Raw genomic sequence first — 21,323 nt, 5'->3', positions numbered from 1 at the left:
TTAGAGCAGTCTTAAGGTTGAAAAGTATAATAGTTAATAGCTTAACTTAGTAGTAAATAAGTTTAATTTAATAATAATAATTAATAGTTAATAATGATAGTTAATAAGTTTAAGGCTGTGCTAAGACTTTTGGGACAAACTCTATAATACAGGAAAGTAAACATTACTTTCCCTTCTCTTCTCATTATCCCTAAATTTTTTTTTGCCCACTGTCATATTAGTGCCAAACTGACTTAAGTATTTCTACATCCATTCTCACAACTGATAATTATTTGTTACTTAGGTATACCCAGCAAGTCCAAGCTATAAGCTTATTTTGATGACTCTCCAATTTCATTGATGTTTCTACTCCATGCATGGGTATAGATCCCCAGACTTTACACACCCTATCAACCTCTGTAATTTTTGTCTATGGTCTTTCTTTAAAATCTCCAGAGAGAAGGGCCTTTTTATTCAACTGAAGGCATTTCCAGAATAAACATAAGTGGAGTGTTATAAAGTGCCTCAGGGATGCTCTGATTGAAAAAGGTCTCCAAAAGAAATCTGCACTGTAGTCCATCTTACAAGTGGAGCTTCTGTTTGAAGACCTCTAAGAAGCGGGAGGGATCTTTCGATCAGGGAAGCCCATTGTATTTTTGTACAACTCTGATTTTTAGGAAGTTTCCTAGCATCAGGGCTAAATTGAGTTCTGACCACTGAATCAAACACAATAAGTCTAATTTCTCTTTAATAATAATAAAAATAAAATAATTTATATAGTGCTTTAAGGTTTGCAGAGTGCTTTACCAATATTACCTCATTTAATCCTTGCAATGGATACTATTTTATTATCCCAATTTTGCAGGTGAGGAAACTGAAATGAACAGAGAACAGAGATTAAATAATTTGCCCAAGGTCATATAGCTAAGTGTCTGAGGCTATATTCCAACTCATCTTCTTCACTCCAGGCCCACTGCTCTATGCATTGCACTACCAAGCAATATTGAAGAAAGCAAAATTGAAGAGAGCTAATCTGGAGGCTTCTCTTCAGTTAAACATCCTCACATGACATTAACTCAAAGCTTGTCACCATCATGGTTGGCCCTCTTTTCCTATACTCTCTAGTTCATCAAAGTTTCTCTTAACTGTAGTGTCCAGAACTAGCTAAATTTAATTAGTTAATGAAGTTTATCTGGATGAGTTATGGCCCTAATATAGCCTAAGATAACCTTAACTTTTTTGGCTACCACACCATCCTACTGATTTATATTTAGTCTGTAGTTTAATATTTTTTTGGGGGGGTGAGGCATTTGGGGTTAAGTTACTTGCCCAGTCACATAGCTCGTGTCAAGTTTATGAGACTGAATCTGAACTCAAGGCCTCCTTACTCCAGGCCCAGTGCTCTATCTACTGTTCCTCCTAAATATCCTATATTTTTGAGATAAACTACTACCTAACCATTACTCCCCCATCCTACACTTATGAAGTGGCTTTTTTAATCTATAAAGCTGTACATTTATTTCTTTTGTAGAATATATTTTATTTTTTCTCCAGTTACATGTTAAAACATTTTTAAAATCTTGTATTTATTTTAGTTTTCAACATTCATTTCCACAAGATTTTGAGTTATAAATTTTCTCCCCATATTTCCCCTACCCCCACCCCAAGATAGCGAGCCTACTGAATACCTCTTCCCCAGTCTGCTCTCTTATATCCCCCTACCCCTAACTTTCTAGTAGGGCAAAATGGATTTCTATACATCAGTGGCCTGTGTATCTTATTTCCCAGTTGCATGTAAAAAAATTTTTTTTTAACATTTGTTTTTAAAACTTTGATTTTTAGGTTCTTTCCCTTCTTCCCTTCTCACCCACCCCCAGTGGGAAGTCAAACAATTCAATATAGGTTGTACATATGTAGTTACACAAAATGTTTCCATAGTAGTTATATTGTGAAAGACTAACTATATTTCCCTCCATCTTATCCTGCCCCCCACTTATTCTATTTTCTCCTTTGACCCTATCCCTTTTCAAAAAGGTTTACTTCTAACTACCCTCTCCCCTAATGTGACCTCCCTTCTATAATTCTCCTCTTATCCCCTTCCCCTCTACTTTCCTGTAGGGTAAGATACCTAGTTGAGTGTATGCTATTCCCTCCTGAGGCCAAGTTCAATGAGAGTAAGGTTGATGCTTTCACCTTCTTGCTCTTCCCCTCCATTGTAACAGTTTTCTCTTGCCTTTTTTACATGAGAAAATTTACCCTGTTCTATCTCTTTCTTTCTTCTTCTCCCATTATATTCCTCTCTCACCTCTTAAATTTATTTTTTAGATGTCATCCCTTCCTCTTCAACTCATCCTGTGTTCTCAGTCTATGTATACATGTACACACATATACACATGCTCACATATGTATTTATACACACATATACCCTCCTACACATATATTTTCCCCTCAACTGTCCTCATATTTAGAAAAATCTCATGAGTTAAAATGATCATTTTTCTATGTAGGAATGTAAATAGTTCCACTTTATTAAGTTCCTTATGTTTTCTTTTCCCTGTTTACATTCTCATGCTTCTCTTGCTTCTTGTATTTGAAAGTCAAAATTTTTCTGTTCAGGTCTGGGATTCTTTTCATCACAAATACTTGAAAGTCCTCTATTTCATTGAATTACCATATTTCCCCTCAAGCATTATACTCAGTTTTGCTGGGTAGGTGTTGTTTGGGGGTGGGTTGCATTTTGGAGAGGGGTAGGTAGGGCAATTGGGGTTAAGTGACTTGCCCAAGGTCACATGGATAGTTTTTGTGTCTAAGGCTGGGTTTGAACTCAGGTCCTCCTGACTCCAGGGCTGGTGCTCTATTCACTGGACCACCTAGCCACCTCTGGGTAGGTATTTTTTGGTTTTAATCCTAGCTCCTTTGACCTCCAGAATATCTTATTCAAAGCACTTAGATCCTTTAATGTAGAAGTTGGTAGATCTTGTGTTATCTTGATTGTGTTTCCACAATACTCATATTGTTTCTTCCTGTCAGCTGCTAATATTAAGGACCCTCCCTTAATCTCGTTTACTATTTACCCTTGCCTAAGATTAGTTATTTATTAGGGTAATTTCATAGGACCATATCTAGAGGTATAAACAACAAAAGAAAAAAGATTACATGCCCTCTTGCTTATCTGCCCTGTAACCTTGCAGGTAATAATATAGGGGAGGGGAACATTTCATTAGCAGAGCTGGGGGACTTCTGAAAGTTCTCTACAATTGTCCACTTAACTTGTTTTTATTATTTGGTGTTTATCACATATAGGATCTTTTGACTATCTTAGTTAACAGTGTATGAGTTTTATGTAAAAGCTAACAGAACCAGAGAATTTGTAGACAATAAACAGAATTTAAACAGATCTGCTCACATTTCGTTGGAGATAATTTCTCTTAATTAACAGCAATAGAACCACCACATCTGTAGTATATCTGATATACTGTGTAAGGAAATGACTTTAACTACTAACATAAGCTCCAAAAAAATCAGGGCACTTTACATTGATGTTTTCCTATAGTATTTAAAATATAATCAACAATAAGTTTTAAAACTTTTTTATATTCTTTATTAAAATGTTAAGTACTTTTGAGGTCTAGGAAGATTTAGTGCTCAGTTAAATTTTCTAGGTAGAAGCCATATATTTTTTCAAAATGATATTTTCAATGCAAATATAACTTAAGTAGTTTGTTTTAGGGCCCTACCACAGTTTTTCTAGAGTTAAATTTGATTAGCTATTCATAGTATTTTGATGACCTGTGACAAATGAAAAAGAGTATAGAATTGGGGTAGAGTTACTGGATCAGATCATTTTGCTTTGAGAGGGATAAATGCAGCATAAAAATTATTTAAAATCCCATATTATGCCAAAAGTGATAGTAAAGAAAGCTGTCACCACCATATCTATAAAATTATGTCCAATGAAACTGTTGACAGTTGGGTCTTATTTGGCTGATCCAGTCTGTCTACAGTCTCATGCACTGATTCAATAATTTTTCATTATGATGAGCTTTCCAACTATTTTTCAGTTAAAAATCTCATTTCCAGAGTCTTGCACACCTCTGTGGGAACAAAGTAATACCTGGGAGTATGAAAGCCATTCTGCTGAATTATAAACCCCATTAGGGCAGGGAATATGCCCTCTTCGTTTGTTATCCCCTACAATGTCTACCACAGTGTTTTGCAAATAGTAATATCCCAATAAAAATGTATTGAATGAATGAGAGAATGAAGAATATCTGAAATAATTTCTTTTAGTAATAACTGTAAATGTCCTTAAAATCACCTCTTATTATTATTATTCAGTGTCCTAAGGAATTGAAAACAAGAAGTTCAGTTTCAGAATCACCAAATAATGCCCCAGTACATTGTAAAGATTTTATTTCACACATGTTTTAAAACTGTAAAATGGGAGTTTCCATAATGACTAGAATAAGATATGTAATTCTATAAAGCATATGTAATATTTATTCCAATAAAATTTAAATTATTTGGGATCAAGAGATGTTTTTGATTCATGTCTTTTTACCCCCAGTCCTTAACATAATGTCTTGCATACAATACATGATTAATGTTGTCAAATGAATTTGGTGTAGAGGATTTTATAGTTGGAAGCACAGTGTACTGGTAAATGTTTAACTGACTCTCTAAAAACTATATTTATGCACATGACATGCTTTTAAGGTTAATTTCCATTATTAACATTTTCTATATCACTTTCTTAAGTCTAGATAACCAACAAAACAATAAATCCAGCAATGATTTGTAGTGTTTGTAAATATTCACATGGAAAATTTAACAGTGTACTCTTGGCTTGGGATTGCTAGAGCACACCTGACTGGAAGATACATAAGAGATCAATCAGTTTAGCCTAATTATTCTATAAATAAGGAAATTGAGCCCTCCCAGTTCACTAAATAACTTGCTCTAAGATAATGCACTTAATAAGAACAAGGTTGGCATTTAAACTGTTATGCTTTCAAATTCCATTCCTCCCCACACCCACCCACCCCCATACACACTTTAGGAGTATCTATTTGCTTAAGATTCATTATTTCAAGAGTCCATGATCTCTTTGATGTGGGTTCTTAGTCTGATGGTACAGTTCACAATCCATTCAAGCCTTCCCATCCTGTATATCTCTTGGCCATGTCTTTCCATAAATCTTCCCCATTGGTTCCACCCAATAGTGGAAGTGTTCTTTAAATCTCTTGCCTTTGTGTATACGTTATCAGTTGCATTATCCTTCATTTTTGTTTCATGACTGATTACCTCCTTTCTTGGTCCTACATCTCTCTGATGCTATATTACACAATTCTGTACAAGTCTTCCCTGGTAATGTACTGCAGGCTACTCACACTCAACACGTACCTCTTCTTCCAAAATCTTATCTCTTCAGATTCCATGATGCACAGTCATACAGTATTGTTAGAATAATATTGATGTTAAACTTAAGATGGGCCTTTATTTCAGGGAGAGGTTAGGAATTATTAAAAGCACTGCAAAATTTTCCAAAGGAAATCCATTCAATTAATCAAGCATATATTAAGCACCTATTGTGTACAATGCACATGCTAAGTCCTTGGGATGCAAAAACAATACTGAAACAGTCCCTTCCTTCAAGAAGCCTACTTCTTATCAAATCTCTCCAGCCCGTTTTCTTTCTTCTATTTAGATGTAGGACTGACTCATTGTTCACCTGCAGTAAGTTAAAAAAATATAGACTCCAATAAAATTCTCCCCCTTATTTTGCAGGTGAGGAAACTGAGGCTGAAAGAAATTAAGTGACTTGTTCAGGGTCATCTAGCAAGTGTTCTGAAAGGAAACTTAAGTTTTCTTACCTTTAAGGATGTACTTGAAAGTGATTATATTTCTTACAAAATATTTTACAATTCATGATTTTTTATCATTTCTTTTTAAAGTCCACCCCATTTATACCAAATTAATGTGGTTTTATTTGGCCATTTCGGTAACTTCCAGATGTCAAATTCAGAATTTGTGTATGTGATTTTTATATTTGTCACTTTAAGCAGATGTGTAATTACACATGTGTATATCATCTTTCTCTTTAGGGATAAAGTATTACTGAAAGCTATTAATGTAACTGAAACATCATTGGAATATGCAGATTTGGAAAATAATATTAAATACAATGCCTATGTCACGGCAAGCACAAGATTTGGTGATGGAAAAATTAAAAGTAACCTCATTAGTTTTAGGACACCGGAGGGAGGTAAGTCCTCATGGAAAGAAGCTAATGAAAAATGTAATTCTGTTCAGAAAGAAAATTGATCATATGTCAAATCCTAAGATTTTTTTTTAGTGGCACTGCAGTCCACAATCTAATACTAATATAATTCTAAAACACTAAATTATATTCTGATCTGCTATATATTTTCCTCTGTTCCTTATTTGTATATTGCATACCCCCATAATTCCTTGCTTAATTAGGTAAATTATGCCTTCCACATGGCATATGACTCCAGCCTTGCTATAATGTTGCCCTCTGGATGCTAGGCAATGGCTTTGTTAGAGCATACAATGTTTGATGAGTTCATTCTGTTATTTTTAGTAGGAAACCCCAGTTATATCATCCAGAGACAGATCTGGCTTACACTGACTTCTTTGCTATATTATTATAATGCTCCACCCCTAAGTTCTTCAGCCCTGCTGACCCCTCCTCCCAAAAAAGTAGTTTTGTCAGATTTATTTCACTCCTTTAGTGAACTTGATTAAAATGCATCTATCATTTTTAACATAATCAAAGATTTTTTTTAAAAACTCAATAACATTGAAATTCTAGCTATCAAAAACATAATTACCAATGTTTGGGAAGATAAATGCTGTTTGTTTTTCTCTAGCACCCAGTGATCCACCAAAAGATGTTCATTATGCAAACCTTACTTCCTCATCCATAATTCTTTTTTGGGATCCTCCTTCAAAACCCAATGGGATTATACAATACTATTCTGTTTATTACCAAAATAATTCAGGTACTTTTATGCAGGTAAGACTGTGTTTCTCTTAATTTTTCCCCCCACTTCTTTAATTTCCATCAGTGATAGTACAGGGTGATACCTATTAAAGAAAGCTGTTTGGATTTACTCTTATAATTGAAATTCTGGGTTTTTTTTAGCAAATCTTTTCCTGACATAAAATGAAATTTGACATTTAAACACACATGTTCCCATATATTTGATATGAATTATAATTGAAATGGAAGCAATATATCACTTCAATATATTTTACAAAAATATTAGAGCAGTTTCTAAAATACTATAGTTGTATTTTAAAATCAACTCATAAATTAATATAGTATTTTTGTGATAACTTTTTTTACCTGAATTGAATGCTTCCTGGATTAGCTGTACTTTCTTGTTCATGTCAATGTCTTCAGCCCTCTAATTAAAGGATTAAAAGTAATCACTATATCACCTGTGAAGTGACCATATAAATAGGAACTAAATGTGCTATTAGGAGCTTCTTCATGTAAACATTAATAGCATTCCTTTTTGCAAAAAATGTTTTGCCACTTGCTATTCATCCAATTTTGACACATTTAGCTCTAATTAAGTATTTTTAAGAATGCTTCTAAGTGTGTGATCATCACAGAATTGCACAGGGTGGTCACATTAAAAGGTATCAGGAAGGTCTCTCAAAGTTCATTTGCCCATTTTCCCCTTCTAGAATTAGACTTAATGATAACATAAATTCATGCATTATTTATGCAAAGAACTTGGAATGATGACACAGAAGTGATGCATAGATTGAAGAGTGGACAATTAGCAGAAATTAACCAAAACAATTGATGACAACTGCAAGGGTACAATGTCTTTAGTATGGTTTTTGTAGCCCTGTTCATTTTAAAGCCCGTAGTGATATGCCATCCTCTTCAGAGCTCTGGTCTTCATTGTCTGCACCCTTCATTAACAATCATTCATACTTGCAACTTAGTCTTCACATTTGATAGATGTGGAAACTGAGGCTGTAAGGAGTTAAGTGACTTGACCAAACAGGTAGTAAATAGCAGAGTTGAGAGGAGATGCTTTCTAGGCATGGGAGTATCCTTGGAAAAAATAGGGAAATGGGATGTGGCCTGTCAAATTTAAGGAATACTCATTAAGTTAGTTTGGCTGGAATTTAGAGTCCAGGAAGGGAAAATAATGTAAAATAATTCTAGAAAAATAACTAATAACCATATCATGAAAGGCTAAGCGTGTAAGTTACCATAGAAGTAATGAGGAGATGTTCAAGATGTCTGAGCAGATTAGAGACATGGTCAGACTTCTCCTTAGGAAAATTGTTTCATTAGTAATATGAATGTATATAATATTTGTAAGTGTCTATCACTGTCTAAAGAAGAGATGGGCCATATCAGCACCACCAGCTTCACAGGATTATTTCAGGGGCTGAATGATAATATAATAAATATAATAATATAATATATTATATGTAGTAATATATAATAAAGATAATAATATAATAAAGATAATAACTGTAAACATAAATATAGCACTCCCAATTTTTCATGATTATCTTAATTAACAAATTATATTATGTTTATAGCTAAAGAAATCAGTTCAAGTCAACACTTTCCCTTCAACTTGTACCTTTAAATAGTTGCCTGTACCACTGAGTAGTAAAATTACTTTGCCCCAGGTTTCTATAACAAGTGTCAGACAAGTGTCAGATAGTGTTCCTAGTTTCTTCATTCCATGGCCAATCTTTATCAAGTAAGTCCTACTGCCTTTCTTTTTTTTAGTTTCTAGGGAAAAAAAAAGGCAAATACATTGATGGTTTATCATAGCATATGCGGAGAGATACTGCATGACACAGTGAAAAGAGTGTTAAACTTGGAGTCAGGAGACCATTGCAAATTCTGCCTCTAACACATATTAGTTTGATGATCACAGTCATATTGACTCATCTGAAAAATGAGAGTGTAGTAATGATATTTCCCAGGGTTGTTCTGAGGATAACACATTAAGTGCTTTATAAACCTTAGCAATATAAATGTGATACGATGTTATTATTACACCAAAATATTTATAGAATATATGCCAAAGAATTATGCAAAATAACTGATTTTCAATTTCTGAAGTTTGCTTATGAATATTGACTCATGGTGAATTTTGGACTATAGTTGAACATTTTATATATAGGCTATTATTTTGAAAAGTATATATGTAATTAAGGACAACTCAGCCTAAATTACCATAAACATTGTGTTTATATTTCAGAATTTCACTCTCCATGACATAGTCAGTTTCTCTGACAATATGACTATATCTGCAGTAATAGAAAATATGGCAATATTCAGCTTCTATGTATTCTGGGTGACAGCAAGTACTTCAGTTGGAAATGGGAACAAAACCAGTGAGAAAATACATGTATACACAGATCAAGACAGTATGTAAACTAAGACAACATTTAATTTAAGAAATGTATTTAACTTCAGAGATTTAAAGTTTATTTCAATATCCTTTGCAAACTATCTACTAGTTATTAAGTCTTTTGAATGTTTTATTTAGATAGCAAATAAGTTTATGAATCACTAATTAAAAATATTAATTTAAAATATATTTTACAATACTGTGAAAGTGATTTTCTTTTATTTTTCAGCCTCTGGAAATGATTTCTAAATATAGAATATTTATTGCTTTCTAAAAATTTTATTACTCTATATATTATGGTTAAATTAATGACATAATTTCCCCCCAAATTTATTTATATTAGAAAATTTATTTTAGTAATTTAAAAATCTCTGTAAATTATAATTAAATATATTAATCATTGTTAATACAATATATTATATAATTAATGTAAAAGTATTAATAATAATTGTAGATTACAATATTAATGTAAAGATTAATTATTAACATAATTTTGATTTTCTCCATGTTTAGAGATTCACAAAGGATTTTCTTCAACATTATTGATGCTGTTTTAAAACTTTGTTTTTAATTGATGTGTTTATAACATTCTAAATTATTTCTGTTAGCAGCCACTTATTTTTTGCTGTTACATTTTTCTGTAATGATAATTTTCTGCTTTGTGACATTCTGACATTCTATTAATTTTTTTAGGATTGCAGTGCCATATTCACAATTAACTACTTTTCTATCTTCCTTACCCCCTAGTGCTAATATAATTTTTGTTGTTGTTTTTATTAATATCATGAAATATTATTGCCCTAAGCTGGATCTGTGAATCAATCTCAGCAATATTTATTTTTCAGCCCAGTGGTTAATATTGTCAACAGAAACCCAGGTGGTGCAGGCCTTCTTAATTTCCAATAACTTTCAAATTGATTAATATAAACTTCTTAAAGCATGAAATATTATTAAAAGCTTCATATACTGATTTTTTTTGAGAAAGGAATGCTTATAAATGAGTTTTTGCACTTTTGTAGTTCTGTCATTGTTTTAAAATTTGAAATTTAAAAATAAATACTTTAGGTTTAAAATAAATATCTGGACTTTTTGGTCCAGACTTGTGATTAACCCAGTGTGGATCCCTCTCACAAAAAGCAAGGACAACTCCCTTGTAATTTCCATACTTCAGCTTTATCTACACTGTTCCTAAATGGTTCTGATATTAACTTTTTCTCCACTCATACTAGGATCAAAGTGACCTTATTTATAATCTGTATTACTAGAAATGGTCCTGTCATTTCAAATTAATTTAATAATTCACATATTAGAGAATTTTCTTCTACTTTTGTGGCCTGTATCATAGTAACTTCTTGTTTTCTTTTCCCCCTATTTCACTTGAGTTGCCATAGAAATGAGACTCTCAAGGAGTACCTATCCCAGAAGTCCACGTTAAAAATGTTACCAACACCTCTCATCTCCGTGGCAACTCAAGTGCTTCACTACAAAAAATACTGGAGGGGACCAGTAGTTATAGGAAGAATCAATGTGCTGACTACAAAGATGCTATCTCTCCCTTAAGACCACTAAAATTTCATCTCAAGCCATGAAAGGATGGTTTTTTTTCTTTTTTTGGTGGAAATGTGGAAACACACACAGAGACATTTTTAAGTATAAAGATATGTCCTACCTATTATTAAAGGAACAAATTAAAGAACACTCAAAATCATTGTATTGTATATTCAGTCAACAAGCAATGGCTTAGTGTATGGTCCTGGTGACAGACTGTGGTCTGCTGCCCTGAGACCAGTTTGGCTAAGTGTGAAGTGGTTTTTTACTAATAGGTAGCCAATTAGGTAATGTTTCTGTTTCATTATCACAATATGTAAAACTAAGAAAAAAAATGCAGAATGATCCTTATTTCTATGTATCTCCCTTTCATTTCTGCAGTAATCGTGGCAAAGCAGGGACAAAAGGGACTAAGGATCACTGTTTTTAGGCCATTGGTATATTTAACTAGTATTCTTCAAAATATTTGTTCAGTGGATAATGAATTGGCAATGACAATCATATGAAAATAACTTCTTACAAGAAGAAAATAACTTTACCTTCAAAAGGCCTTGACCTATTTGTATTAGATGAACAACAGCAATTAAAAAGATATATTATAGCAACTGGCATTTTCCATAATCAGAGTTATAAAAAAATAGTCACTTACCTAGAAATGTATGACATGATATTTACAAAATATTCATGCTATGTGTATTCACTTGTGTTTTAATTGCAATAGCTTATGACTCTTGTATTTTGCTTATTATATATCATAGTACCAGAAGGGCTTGTTGAAAACTTGACTTATGAAACTCTTTCATCAACTGCAATAAATGTCAGCTGGTTCCCACCATCTCAGCCAAACGGTCTAGTCTTCTACTATGTTTCACTGAACTTACAAGGAAACCCACGTAGAACAAGACCACCTCTGAAAACTTATGAGAGAAGCCTGGTTTTTGACAAACTGAAAAAATACACTGACTATATATTAAAAGTCACTCCAGCAACAGAAAAGGGATTCTCTGATTTGTATACAGCCCAACTACACATCAGAACTGAAGAAGATGGTAGGCTTAGGATAATTATTTTATTTATCAATCCTCTACTTTTTAAAAAACCTTTTCATATAATTTTTCTGGTAGAACAATGCTTTTACTTTGTATTTTTTTTGGTTTGCTTCTAAGTAATAAGCTTTTTTTAATAATTACAACTTTACAATTTTCCTATAGCCTTTATTGAAAGATGATTAGCTAATAATAAACATTGTTTCCATTTGAAACTAAAATCTAATTATTTAATAATGATAATTCAACTTCATTTGTTTTTTATTCTTTTTTCTTTTATAGTCCCAGACTCTTCACCAGTAATCAACACTTTTAAAAACCTTTCTTCTACCTCAGTTTTTTTGTCCTGGGATCCCCCAGTACAGCCAAATGGTGCTATAATAAGTTATGATTTAACTTTAGATGGACCAAATGAAAGCTATTCTTTTACTACCTCTGAAAATTCTATCATACTGGACGAGCTCTCACCATTTACACTATATAGCTTTTTTGCTGCTGCAAGAACCAGAAAAGGACTTGGTCCTTCTTCTACACTCTTTTTTTACACAGATGAGGCAGGTAAGAGATCATCATAATGCCACCTTGCTGCTTTCAGGACTTTTTATTTTGAAAACAGGAACAACAAAGAAAATTAAAACATATTTGACAGTCTTCTTGTAACAGGTTCACAACTATTGAGCTGCTTTTCTGATCTCCTCTAATAATGGAGCGCCAGGACCCATAGTTATGTTTTAGTCTACCTTGGAAACTCTGGGTTTACATTGAAAAGACATAAGCAGTTGTGGTATTTGTCTTGTTTCTATTATTTTTTATTCAAACTAAAACACTTTTTGCTATAAATCTTTGTGGATTAATGCTTTGACCAGATAAATCTGAAGTGCTATTTTTATGTTGTTAATTTCTGTAAATATAAATAATGTAATATATTTTTCTACAGCACCACTAGCACCACCACAGAATTTGACTATAATCAATTATACCTCTGACTCAGTGTGGCTAACATGGAACCCCAGTCCTCTTCCAAGTGGTGTTGTTAAAGTTTATAATATTAAAATTCATGAGAATGGAACGGATACTATATTTTATCAGGTAGGCTTATTGTATTTTAGCATATATGAAATTCCATTTGAGTTTAAAGGCATCACTGTGTTTTATCTAAACTTTGTGGTCCCCCCCAGTCCCTAGCACAGTGCACTGTACACAGTAGGAACATAATAAATTTTTTTTAATTTTAGTTTAAAATTTAAAGAATGAAAAAATCCCTTTGATTTCTTTAATTTCACCAAAATTCATTTTTATCTACCACCCAACACCCCCTTTTAAAAAAGGTTTTTGTCATCTGAAATTTAGAGGGTGCAGGGAATATGGAAAACTTAGCAAAGCATTTACTTGGTTTCTATTTGATATGCTAACTCTGCACCGTGTGGAATATAAATGTAGATTGCTATGACCTCAGCTCATTGGGAGATTTTAGTCTTAGAGTTTTAATAATGTTTAATTGACTTAATTTGGGGAAATACCTAACAAATTCATTTTCACATGCTAGTTTAAAACTGAATGTTATCTAGCTAATTATTTTTTAAATTAAGAATTTCATGTGGATCTATTTTTCTCATTTAAATATGATATGCTACAGAATCAGCATTTTATTTGTAAAGTACTGCAAAGCATTCTAAATGGTATTTAGAGTTTTCAAAAAGTATTCTCTTTATTTTAGCATCTTAAAATTAGGAAAATATTCCTGTATTATTGTCAAACAGGGCTTTGAATGTATTAGAATGATTATCATTTTTAATTATGAAAAATATGTGCTATCGTCATTAGTCTTCCTTTAAGAAATCTTCTTATCTTTTTTGTAAGAAAAATAAAACACCAGGATGTTTATGTTTAATTACATCAAGAATAGTGAGGACAATCTGTTACAAACATATTATTCATTTCTGTAGGGCATTACAATTTATTACTGATGACAAATCACTTTAATAACACTATTAGCTTGCAAAATGAATAGAAATAATGAAAAGAAGTAGTTAAAAGTGTATTATCAGGAACAGAGACTTTCTTGACATAAAGATATTGCTATAGAATCTGATAGGCTGGATGGAATTTGAATTACATTACTCAATAAATGCGGAATCTGTTTCCCAGAAGTGTGAAATTAGATTAATGACACTAAGCCTCTGGCTCTCTATTTTTCCCCCTGTCTAATCCTAATTTTCTTCCATGTCTTTTTTATGTGTCTGTTTTTGCTAAGATTTTTTTTCTAAGCTACAGTGAGAATAATAGTAAAGGGATAGCAGGAGGGAAAGCGAGAATTAGGTTTTTAGGGTAGTCATATTGCTAGATAGTACTTTATATAGATGGAATTTCCATCTGCTTCAAATCCTTACCAGGGAATGGGAGTTCTTGAAAGCTGTCCTGGCGAATTGGAAGTTGTCAGTCATTGAAGTAGAAAGTACTAAATTTGAAATCAAAAGAGTTAAAATATTTCTTCTGCTACTTAAAACCCTTAGGTCCTCATCTTTCTTCATCTGTAAAATGTTATAGTTGGACTAAATTCTCTTTAATTCTACTCAAAATATATAAGGGAATACTTGAAATATGACATCAAGGATGCTTTGTCTGTGGTCTGGGGACCAACTCAATGAAATACTAAGGGACTTGTTACCAAAAGGTTGACCACTAGATGCTGACATTTTTTAGGTAGGATATTTAAATGTTATAGTTTTTTTTGAAGAGAGTCAAGAATGCTAAGAACCATAAACTTTTTAGAACCATCCATAAATATAATGGGTCTAGAAATAAAATTGAATTGTAGGTAATCTTAATATCCCACTATTGTCCAATGACCAGCGAGTTAAAGTATTGCTGGAGGAACTTAACCACATCAGTACTAACATTTTTGCTATAAATATAAAAAGAAGATACAAAGACATTGAAGATAAATATGAAGACTCCTAGGAGAAGGGAATGAAATTATTTCATTAGGTACTCAATGTCAGGAAGAACCACATTTCATAGAATTCTTGGTCATCGTGGCTTTTCAGTGCTCATAAGGAGAAAAAGCATTCAACTATGACAATAACAAACTTAGGCATTGACATCAGCTGCCACGAGGTGGGACAGTGGAGAGAGCATTGGACTTGGAATCAGGAAAACCAGAGTTCAAATCTCACCTCAGACATTGGCTAGCTATATGATGCTGGGCAGGGATAACAATACTACCTAGCTCCCGTGGCTGTAGAAATAAAATGAGATCATACGTGTAAAGTGCTTTGCAAACCTTAAAGTGCTATGTAAATGTTAGCTATTTAGCTAGTCCAGAATAGAAATTGCATTAAGAACTTGCTAAGATCTTCCCAAACCAGTCAATATATAGGTAAATTTTCATTCTTCAACCTAAGCCTTTAGCATGAAGGTGGATACAGTAGAGAAAAGTAAAAATTAAAATTATGTTGGGAAATAGAGCGTGGTATCAAAAATAAAGGAGTCCAGAGGATAGATGTTCATCAGACTCCTTTTGAAGACTATCAGGAAGACTTTCTTTAAAAGTAGATTTAGGTTTTCAATTTATTGAGTGATGAATAGTATAGAGGGAGAGATAGAGAGACAGAGACAGTGAGACAGAGAGAGAGAGACAGTGAAATGGGGACAAAGATGGTGAGACAGAGACAGAAAGACAGTGACACAGAGAGAAAGAGACTGATGATATTTTGCCAACCAGTTATATAAAAATCAAATTATAAGAAAAAATAAAGTTTCAAATGACTGACATTTATTTGGCACCCTAAGGTTTAAAGAATATTTTCCAGACAAAACCCTAGTGCAAGTTTCATCGTCCTCATTTTAGGGATGAAGAAACAGACAGAGAGGAATGACTGTTCCACCTGTAAAATGAAGCATCGATGGCCCCTGAAGAGCTGAAGTCAAGGGGCAGCTACCCGTGTTTCCCCGATAATAAGACCTACTGTGTTTCCCCGATAATAAGACACTGTCTTATTATTTTTTTTTGGACAGAAAAACACCAGAGAGCTTATTTTCAGGGGAGGGCTTATTTTAATGAACATTGACAGCAATTTTAATAAACAGGTAAATGTGAACAAAAAAATGTACCTTTATTCAATAATGAATTCAATAAAGAACAGGATGACGCTCTCACTGCTGCAGCTCTGATTGGATGCAGCTCGGAGCGCGGCGTGCGTTTCACCCAGGGGGGGAGGGGGACGGTGCATACAGAGGGTACCGTAATGTAGCGTGTAGCGCAGAGGATCACCTTCACTACAGTATTAATCTCAATAGGTCTTATTTTCGGGGGAAGGCTTATTTTAGAGGAATCTTACACAGTAAGGGGAGGGCTTATTTTCGGGATACAGTGTTTCCCCGATAATAAGGCCTATCCCGAAAATAAGCCCTCCCCTTACTGTGTAAGGTTCCTCTAAAATAAGCCCTCCCCCGAAAATAAGCCCTATTGAGATTGCTACTGTAGTGAAGGTGATCCCCTGTGCTACACGCTACATTACGGTACCCTCTGTATGCACCGTCACCCCCCCCGGTGAAACGCACGCCGCGCTCCGAGCTGCATCAAATCAGAGCTGCAGCAGTGAGCGCGTCATCCTGTTCTTTATTGAATTCATTATTGAATAAAGGTACATCTTTTTTGTTCACATTTACCTGTTTATTAAAATTGCTGTCAATGTTCATTAAAATAAGCCCTCCCCTGAAAATGAGCCCTCTGGTGTTTTTCTGTCCAAAAAAATTAATAAGACGGTGTCTTATTATCAGGGAAACACATTAGGTGGCACAGTGAATAGAGCACCAGCCCTGGAGTCAGGAGGACCTGAGTTCAAATTCGGCCTCAGACACTTAACACACTAGCCATGTGATTTTGGGCAAGTCACAACCCCAATTGCCCTGCCTTCCCCCTTCCAAAAAACCAAAACCAAACAAACAAAAAAGAGCTGAAGTCAAGAGGAGCAGTTGGACATGACCATATGTACATAACAGAAGAAAACTGTGCTTGAGATTGCACCATTTTAAAAGCAATCATGGAACAAATTTTAATTTATGCCAAATAAGAACACATAGTGAGTAAGCCTCACTCTATCAGAGCAAAGCTTTCTATGTCTCTCCCTCAGGATTCTAGGGGTCCCCTGAGAGGTTTGTATGAGACAAGAGGTCTTTTCTAATACTATCAGCAAGAATTCTGACTAGTTTTGTTCCTTTGAGGACTTTTAAGTTTAATATGTATCATTGATGTTTTCTCCATTACTTTCTTATTTTTTACTTAAAAAATGCTTTATTAACTTCTGATTTACATCATTCATTTCTGCAAGATTTTGAGTTGCAAATTTTCTCCCTGTTTTTCCCCTACACATCGCCCCAAAATAGCAGTCCCATAGGATATCCCCTCCTCCAATCTTCTCTCTCCCATATTTTCTCCCATACCCCTTTTGACTTTTCCAGTGGATCTCTATGCCTCAGTGCCTGTATATCTTATTTCCAATTACATGTAAGATAGTATTAATAATAGTATATATATATATATATATACACATATACATATGAATATATACACACACACACATATATATGTACATATATACATATATTTGAATATTTGATTTTAAAACTTTCCATTCCAGATTCATTCCCTTCCTTCCCCATCACCCACCCCCACTGGGAAGACAAGCAGTTCAGTATAGGTTGTACATGTGTGGCTAATGCAAAACAACAACATAGTAGATATATTGTAAAAGACTGACTACACTTCCCTCCCTCCCATTCCACCTCCCACCCACTCCACTCTCCACCCTGATCCCATCCCTTTTCAAAAGTGGGTGCTTCCAACTTCCCTCCCCCCAGCCTGCCCTCTATTCCATGATTCCCCCTCTCATCCCCTTCCCCCCCTATTCTTCTGGAGGGTGATATACCCTATTTAGTGTGTATTTCACTCCCTCCTCAAGCCCGATTCAATGGGAATATGGTTGACCCATTCCCTTTTGCCTTCCTATTCTTCCCCTCCATTGTAACCATTTTTCCTTGCCTCTTCTGTATGAGATAGTTTACCCCAATCTGTCTCTCCCCATCTCTTCTCATTATATTCCTCTCACCTCTTAATTTCACCTTTTTAGTATCATCCCTTCCTGTTAAATTGGTCCTGTGCCCTCTATCTATGTATACCTGTAAACATCTATACACACATTCACATATGTATTCATATGCCCATATACCCTCATATATAGACATATATATATATATATTTCTATCCCCTTCAACTATTTTCATACTGAGAAAAGTTTCATAAGTTACAATTATCATTTTGTCATGTAGAAATGTAAATATTTCAACTTCGATAAGTTACTTATGATTTCTTTTCCCTGTTTACCTTCTCATGCTTCTCTTGCTTCTTGTATCTCAATGCCAAATTTTCTATTCAACTCTGATTTTTTCAACAAGAATGCTTGAAAGTCCTCTATTCCACTGAATGACCATATCTTCCCCTGAAACATGATACTCAGTTTTGCTGGGTAGGTGACTCTTCGTTTTAATCCAAGCTCCTTTGACTTCTGGAATATCACATTCCAAGCCCTTCGATCCCTCAGTGTAGAAGCTGCCAGATCCTGGGTTATCCTGATTGTGTTTCCACAATATTCAAATTGTTTCTTCCTGGCTGCTTGTAATATTCTCTCCTTAATCTGGGAATTCCGGAACCTGGCTATAATATTCCTAGGAGTTTTCTTTTTGGGATCTTTTTCAGGAGGTAATGGGTGGATTCTTTCAACCTCTATTTTGCCCTCCAGTTCTAAAACATCAGGGCAGTTTTCTTTGAGAACTTCCTGGAGGATGCTTTCTAGGTTCCTCTTTGGTCATGGCTTTCAGGTAGTCCAATAATTTTTAAATTATCTCTCCTGGATCTATTTTCCAGGTCAGTGGTTTTTCCCATGAGATATTTCACACTGCCTTCCATTCTTTCATTTGTTTGGATCTGTTTAACAGCATCTTGATTTCTCATAAAGTCACTAGCTTCCATTTGCTCCAAGCTAATTCTGAAGCAATGATTCTCCTCATTGAGCTTTTGAGATTCTTTTTCCATCTGGCAAATTTGTTTTTTTAAGGCATTCTTCTCCTCATTGCCTTTTTGAGCCTCCTTTGCCATTTGAGTCAGTCTGTTTTTTAAGATATTATTTTCCTCAGTCAGGCTGTTGACTCTCATTTCATAATTTTCTTGCATTGTTCTCATTTCTCCTCCCGATTTTTCCTCCACTTCTCTTATCTGCTTCTTAAGGTCCTCTATGGCCTGTAACTAGCTTGTATTTTCCTTTGAAGCTTTTAGTGCAGGAGTTCTGACTTCACTGTTTTCCTCCTGTTCCATGCCTTGCTCCTTCTTGTCACCAAAATAGGAGTGTAATGTTGGAATCTTCTGTCTGCTTTGTTTCTTTTGCCCGCTCATTTTGCCACTCAATTACTTGACTTTGGGGCTTTTTGCCACAGTAGCACTCTGCCACCAGACAGGGGAGCTTTCTTCCCAAATACTGGGGTTTTCTCAGCTGCCGGAAGTATTAGATTGGTGCCCTCTCTGAGGTCTCACACACTCTGGAAAGCTGGACACACACCCCAGGACCTCCACCCTAGACTGCAATCCAGATCCAAGCAGGTCAAAGCAAGAGTGATTACCCCTCAGACTGGTGCTTGGTCCCCCTACACTCTGCAGGCCAGGAGCTGAAGCCAGTCACTCTGGCTGGCTGAGCTGGCATCTCAGTGGCTTTTCGCCCTGGGGGTAAAAGCCACGCATTCCCACTTACTGGTCACAAAGTCCAGACCGCACTGGCCTCTCACCTTGTCCTTCACATCTCTGTGTTGATAAATCTGGAAATGGCCACAGCTGCTGCTGATCTGGAGTCCCTCTGGCCGAGGCTGGTCAGGCCCGCCCTGGGGCTAAAGCCTAGGTGTGGGGCTGGGCTCAGCTCCCAGAGCACTGGGCTGCATTCCTGCAGGCCTGCAGGGCTGTCCTCAGCAGGAGGTTAGTTTCTTTGTTATTTTGTGGGTTCTGTAGCTCCAAAGTTTGTTTAGAGTCCCCTTTTTACATGTATTGGGGAGGGTGGAAGCCCTCTCCATTACTTTCTTAAACCTAGACAATCAATAAACATAGCAAAAATTCAAGCTCTGATTTGTTGTCTTTGCTGATTTCAGAGATGTAAATTCTCATGTTGAAAACTAACAATCTGCTGACTTCAGGTACCTTTGTGTTCTTGCCCGCTGCCCCCTGGGGTGACTGTGACTTGTACCTCATCTCCTTTTAGTCACTTAATAGAAATTGGATTTTTTGTTGTTGTTGAGTCATTTTAGTAATTTCCAACTCTCTGTGACCTCATTTGGGGTTTTCTTGGCAAAGATACTGGAGTAGTTTGCCATTGCCTTCTCTAGTTCATTTTACAGATGAGGAAACTGAGGCAACTAGGGTTAAATGACTTGCCTGAAGTCACAGAGCTAGGAAGTGTCTGAGATTGAATTTGAACTAAGGAAGATGAGTTTTCCTGACTTCAGACTTCAGGCCCAGCACACCATCCACTATACCACCTAGCTGCTCCACCAACAAGCTTTTGCAAAGGAGTATTTTCTTCAAAGACACAGTAAGAGTAAAATTGCAACTCTCCCCCAGTGCTCAATTGGCAGAAGGGTGTGTATCTATCCCCTATCAGTCCCTGGAGGGAGGGGGCTCAGATTTAGCTAAATTACTACATAGCATTGTTCTGACCAAATTCATTTCCAGATGCCCATGATTGAAAGATAAGTCCTTGACTCATCTACCACTGGGCTGGAGCCCAGTGTTCCCTTTTTGGGTTGTAATTCTGTGCTGGCTACAAAACCTGAATGCTGAGATGCTAGCATGCTGCAGCATTCAAAGAACCACTCTTCTGATCTTTCATATCTCACAAGATCAATCTCCAAGCCCTTCACCTCTAACTGAGAAGAAAAACCACAGAGGCAAATGATCCAGCTCTGTTTCAGGGGGCCACACATTGATCTCAGAGGGAGGAAGACCAGAAGCTTGTTTTTCTTACCCATTGTTTCCCCAGAGCTTCTCTCAGCAAAGGAATTAAACCAAGAGAGAGAGCAGTGAAGAGTAAGCCTGAGGCTGTCCAAGGCTTCTTCAAGTTTTCTTCATTTTTGGTTCCACAGCTACAGACAACTGAAAAACTCCCAATCAACTGGTCAAAATCACTGGTCAGTAAATATTTCTTAAGCAGTGTTTCAGGCATTATGCTAAGTTTTGAGGATACCAAAAAATCAAACAAACAAAACCAATCCCTTCCCTCAAAGAGTT

At 35.2% G+C, this 21,323-nt stretch overlaps 1 protein-coding gene across 1 annotated transcript in view; it reads left to right on the top strand.

The window, feature by feature from the left end:
- The window catches only part of PTPRQ (protein tyrosine phosphatase receptor type Q), a 291,670-nt gene that overhangs the window by 118,509 nt on the left and 151,838 nt on the right, over positions 1-21,323 (top strand). Inside the window, exons 19-24 of the mRNA XM_069094772.1 lie at positions 6,084-6,244; positions 6,873-7,018; positions 9,252-9,420; positions 11,711-12,001; positions 12,281-12,556; positions 12,936-13,087. Coding sequence (XP_068950873.1) covers positions 6,084-6,244; positions 6,873-7,018; positions 9,252-9,420; positions 11,711-12,001; positions 12,281-12,556; positions 12,936-13,087 — 1,195 coding nt within the window. The remainder of the gene's footprint in view (positions 1-6,083; positions 6,245-6,872; positions 7,019-9,251; positions 9,421-11,710; positions 12,002-12,280; positions 12,557-12,935; positions 13,088-21,323) is intronic.

The sequence above is a fragment of the Petaurus breviceps genome, unplaced genomic scaffold (assembly GCF_028583685.1).
Source record: "Petaurus breviceps papuanus isolate PSGF00001 unplaced genomic scaffold, PetGlider_PUasm1.0 221, whole genome shotgun sequence".
In the NCBI taxonomy this organism is placed as follows: domain Eukaryota; kingdom Metazoa; phylum Chordata; class Mammalia; order Diprotodontia; family Petauridae; genus Petaurus; species Petaurus breviceps.
The sequence above is the reverse complement of the archived record's forward strand: the minus strand, read 5'-3'. Positions and strand labels throughout refer to the sequence as shown.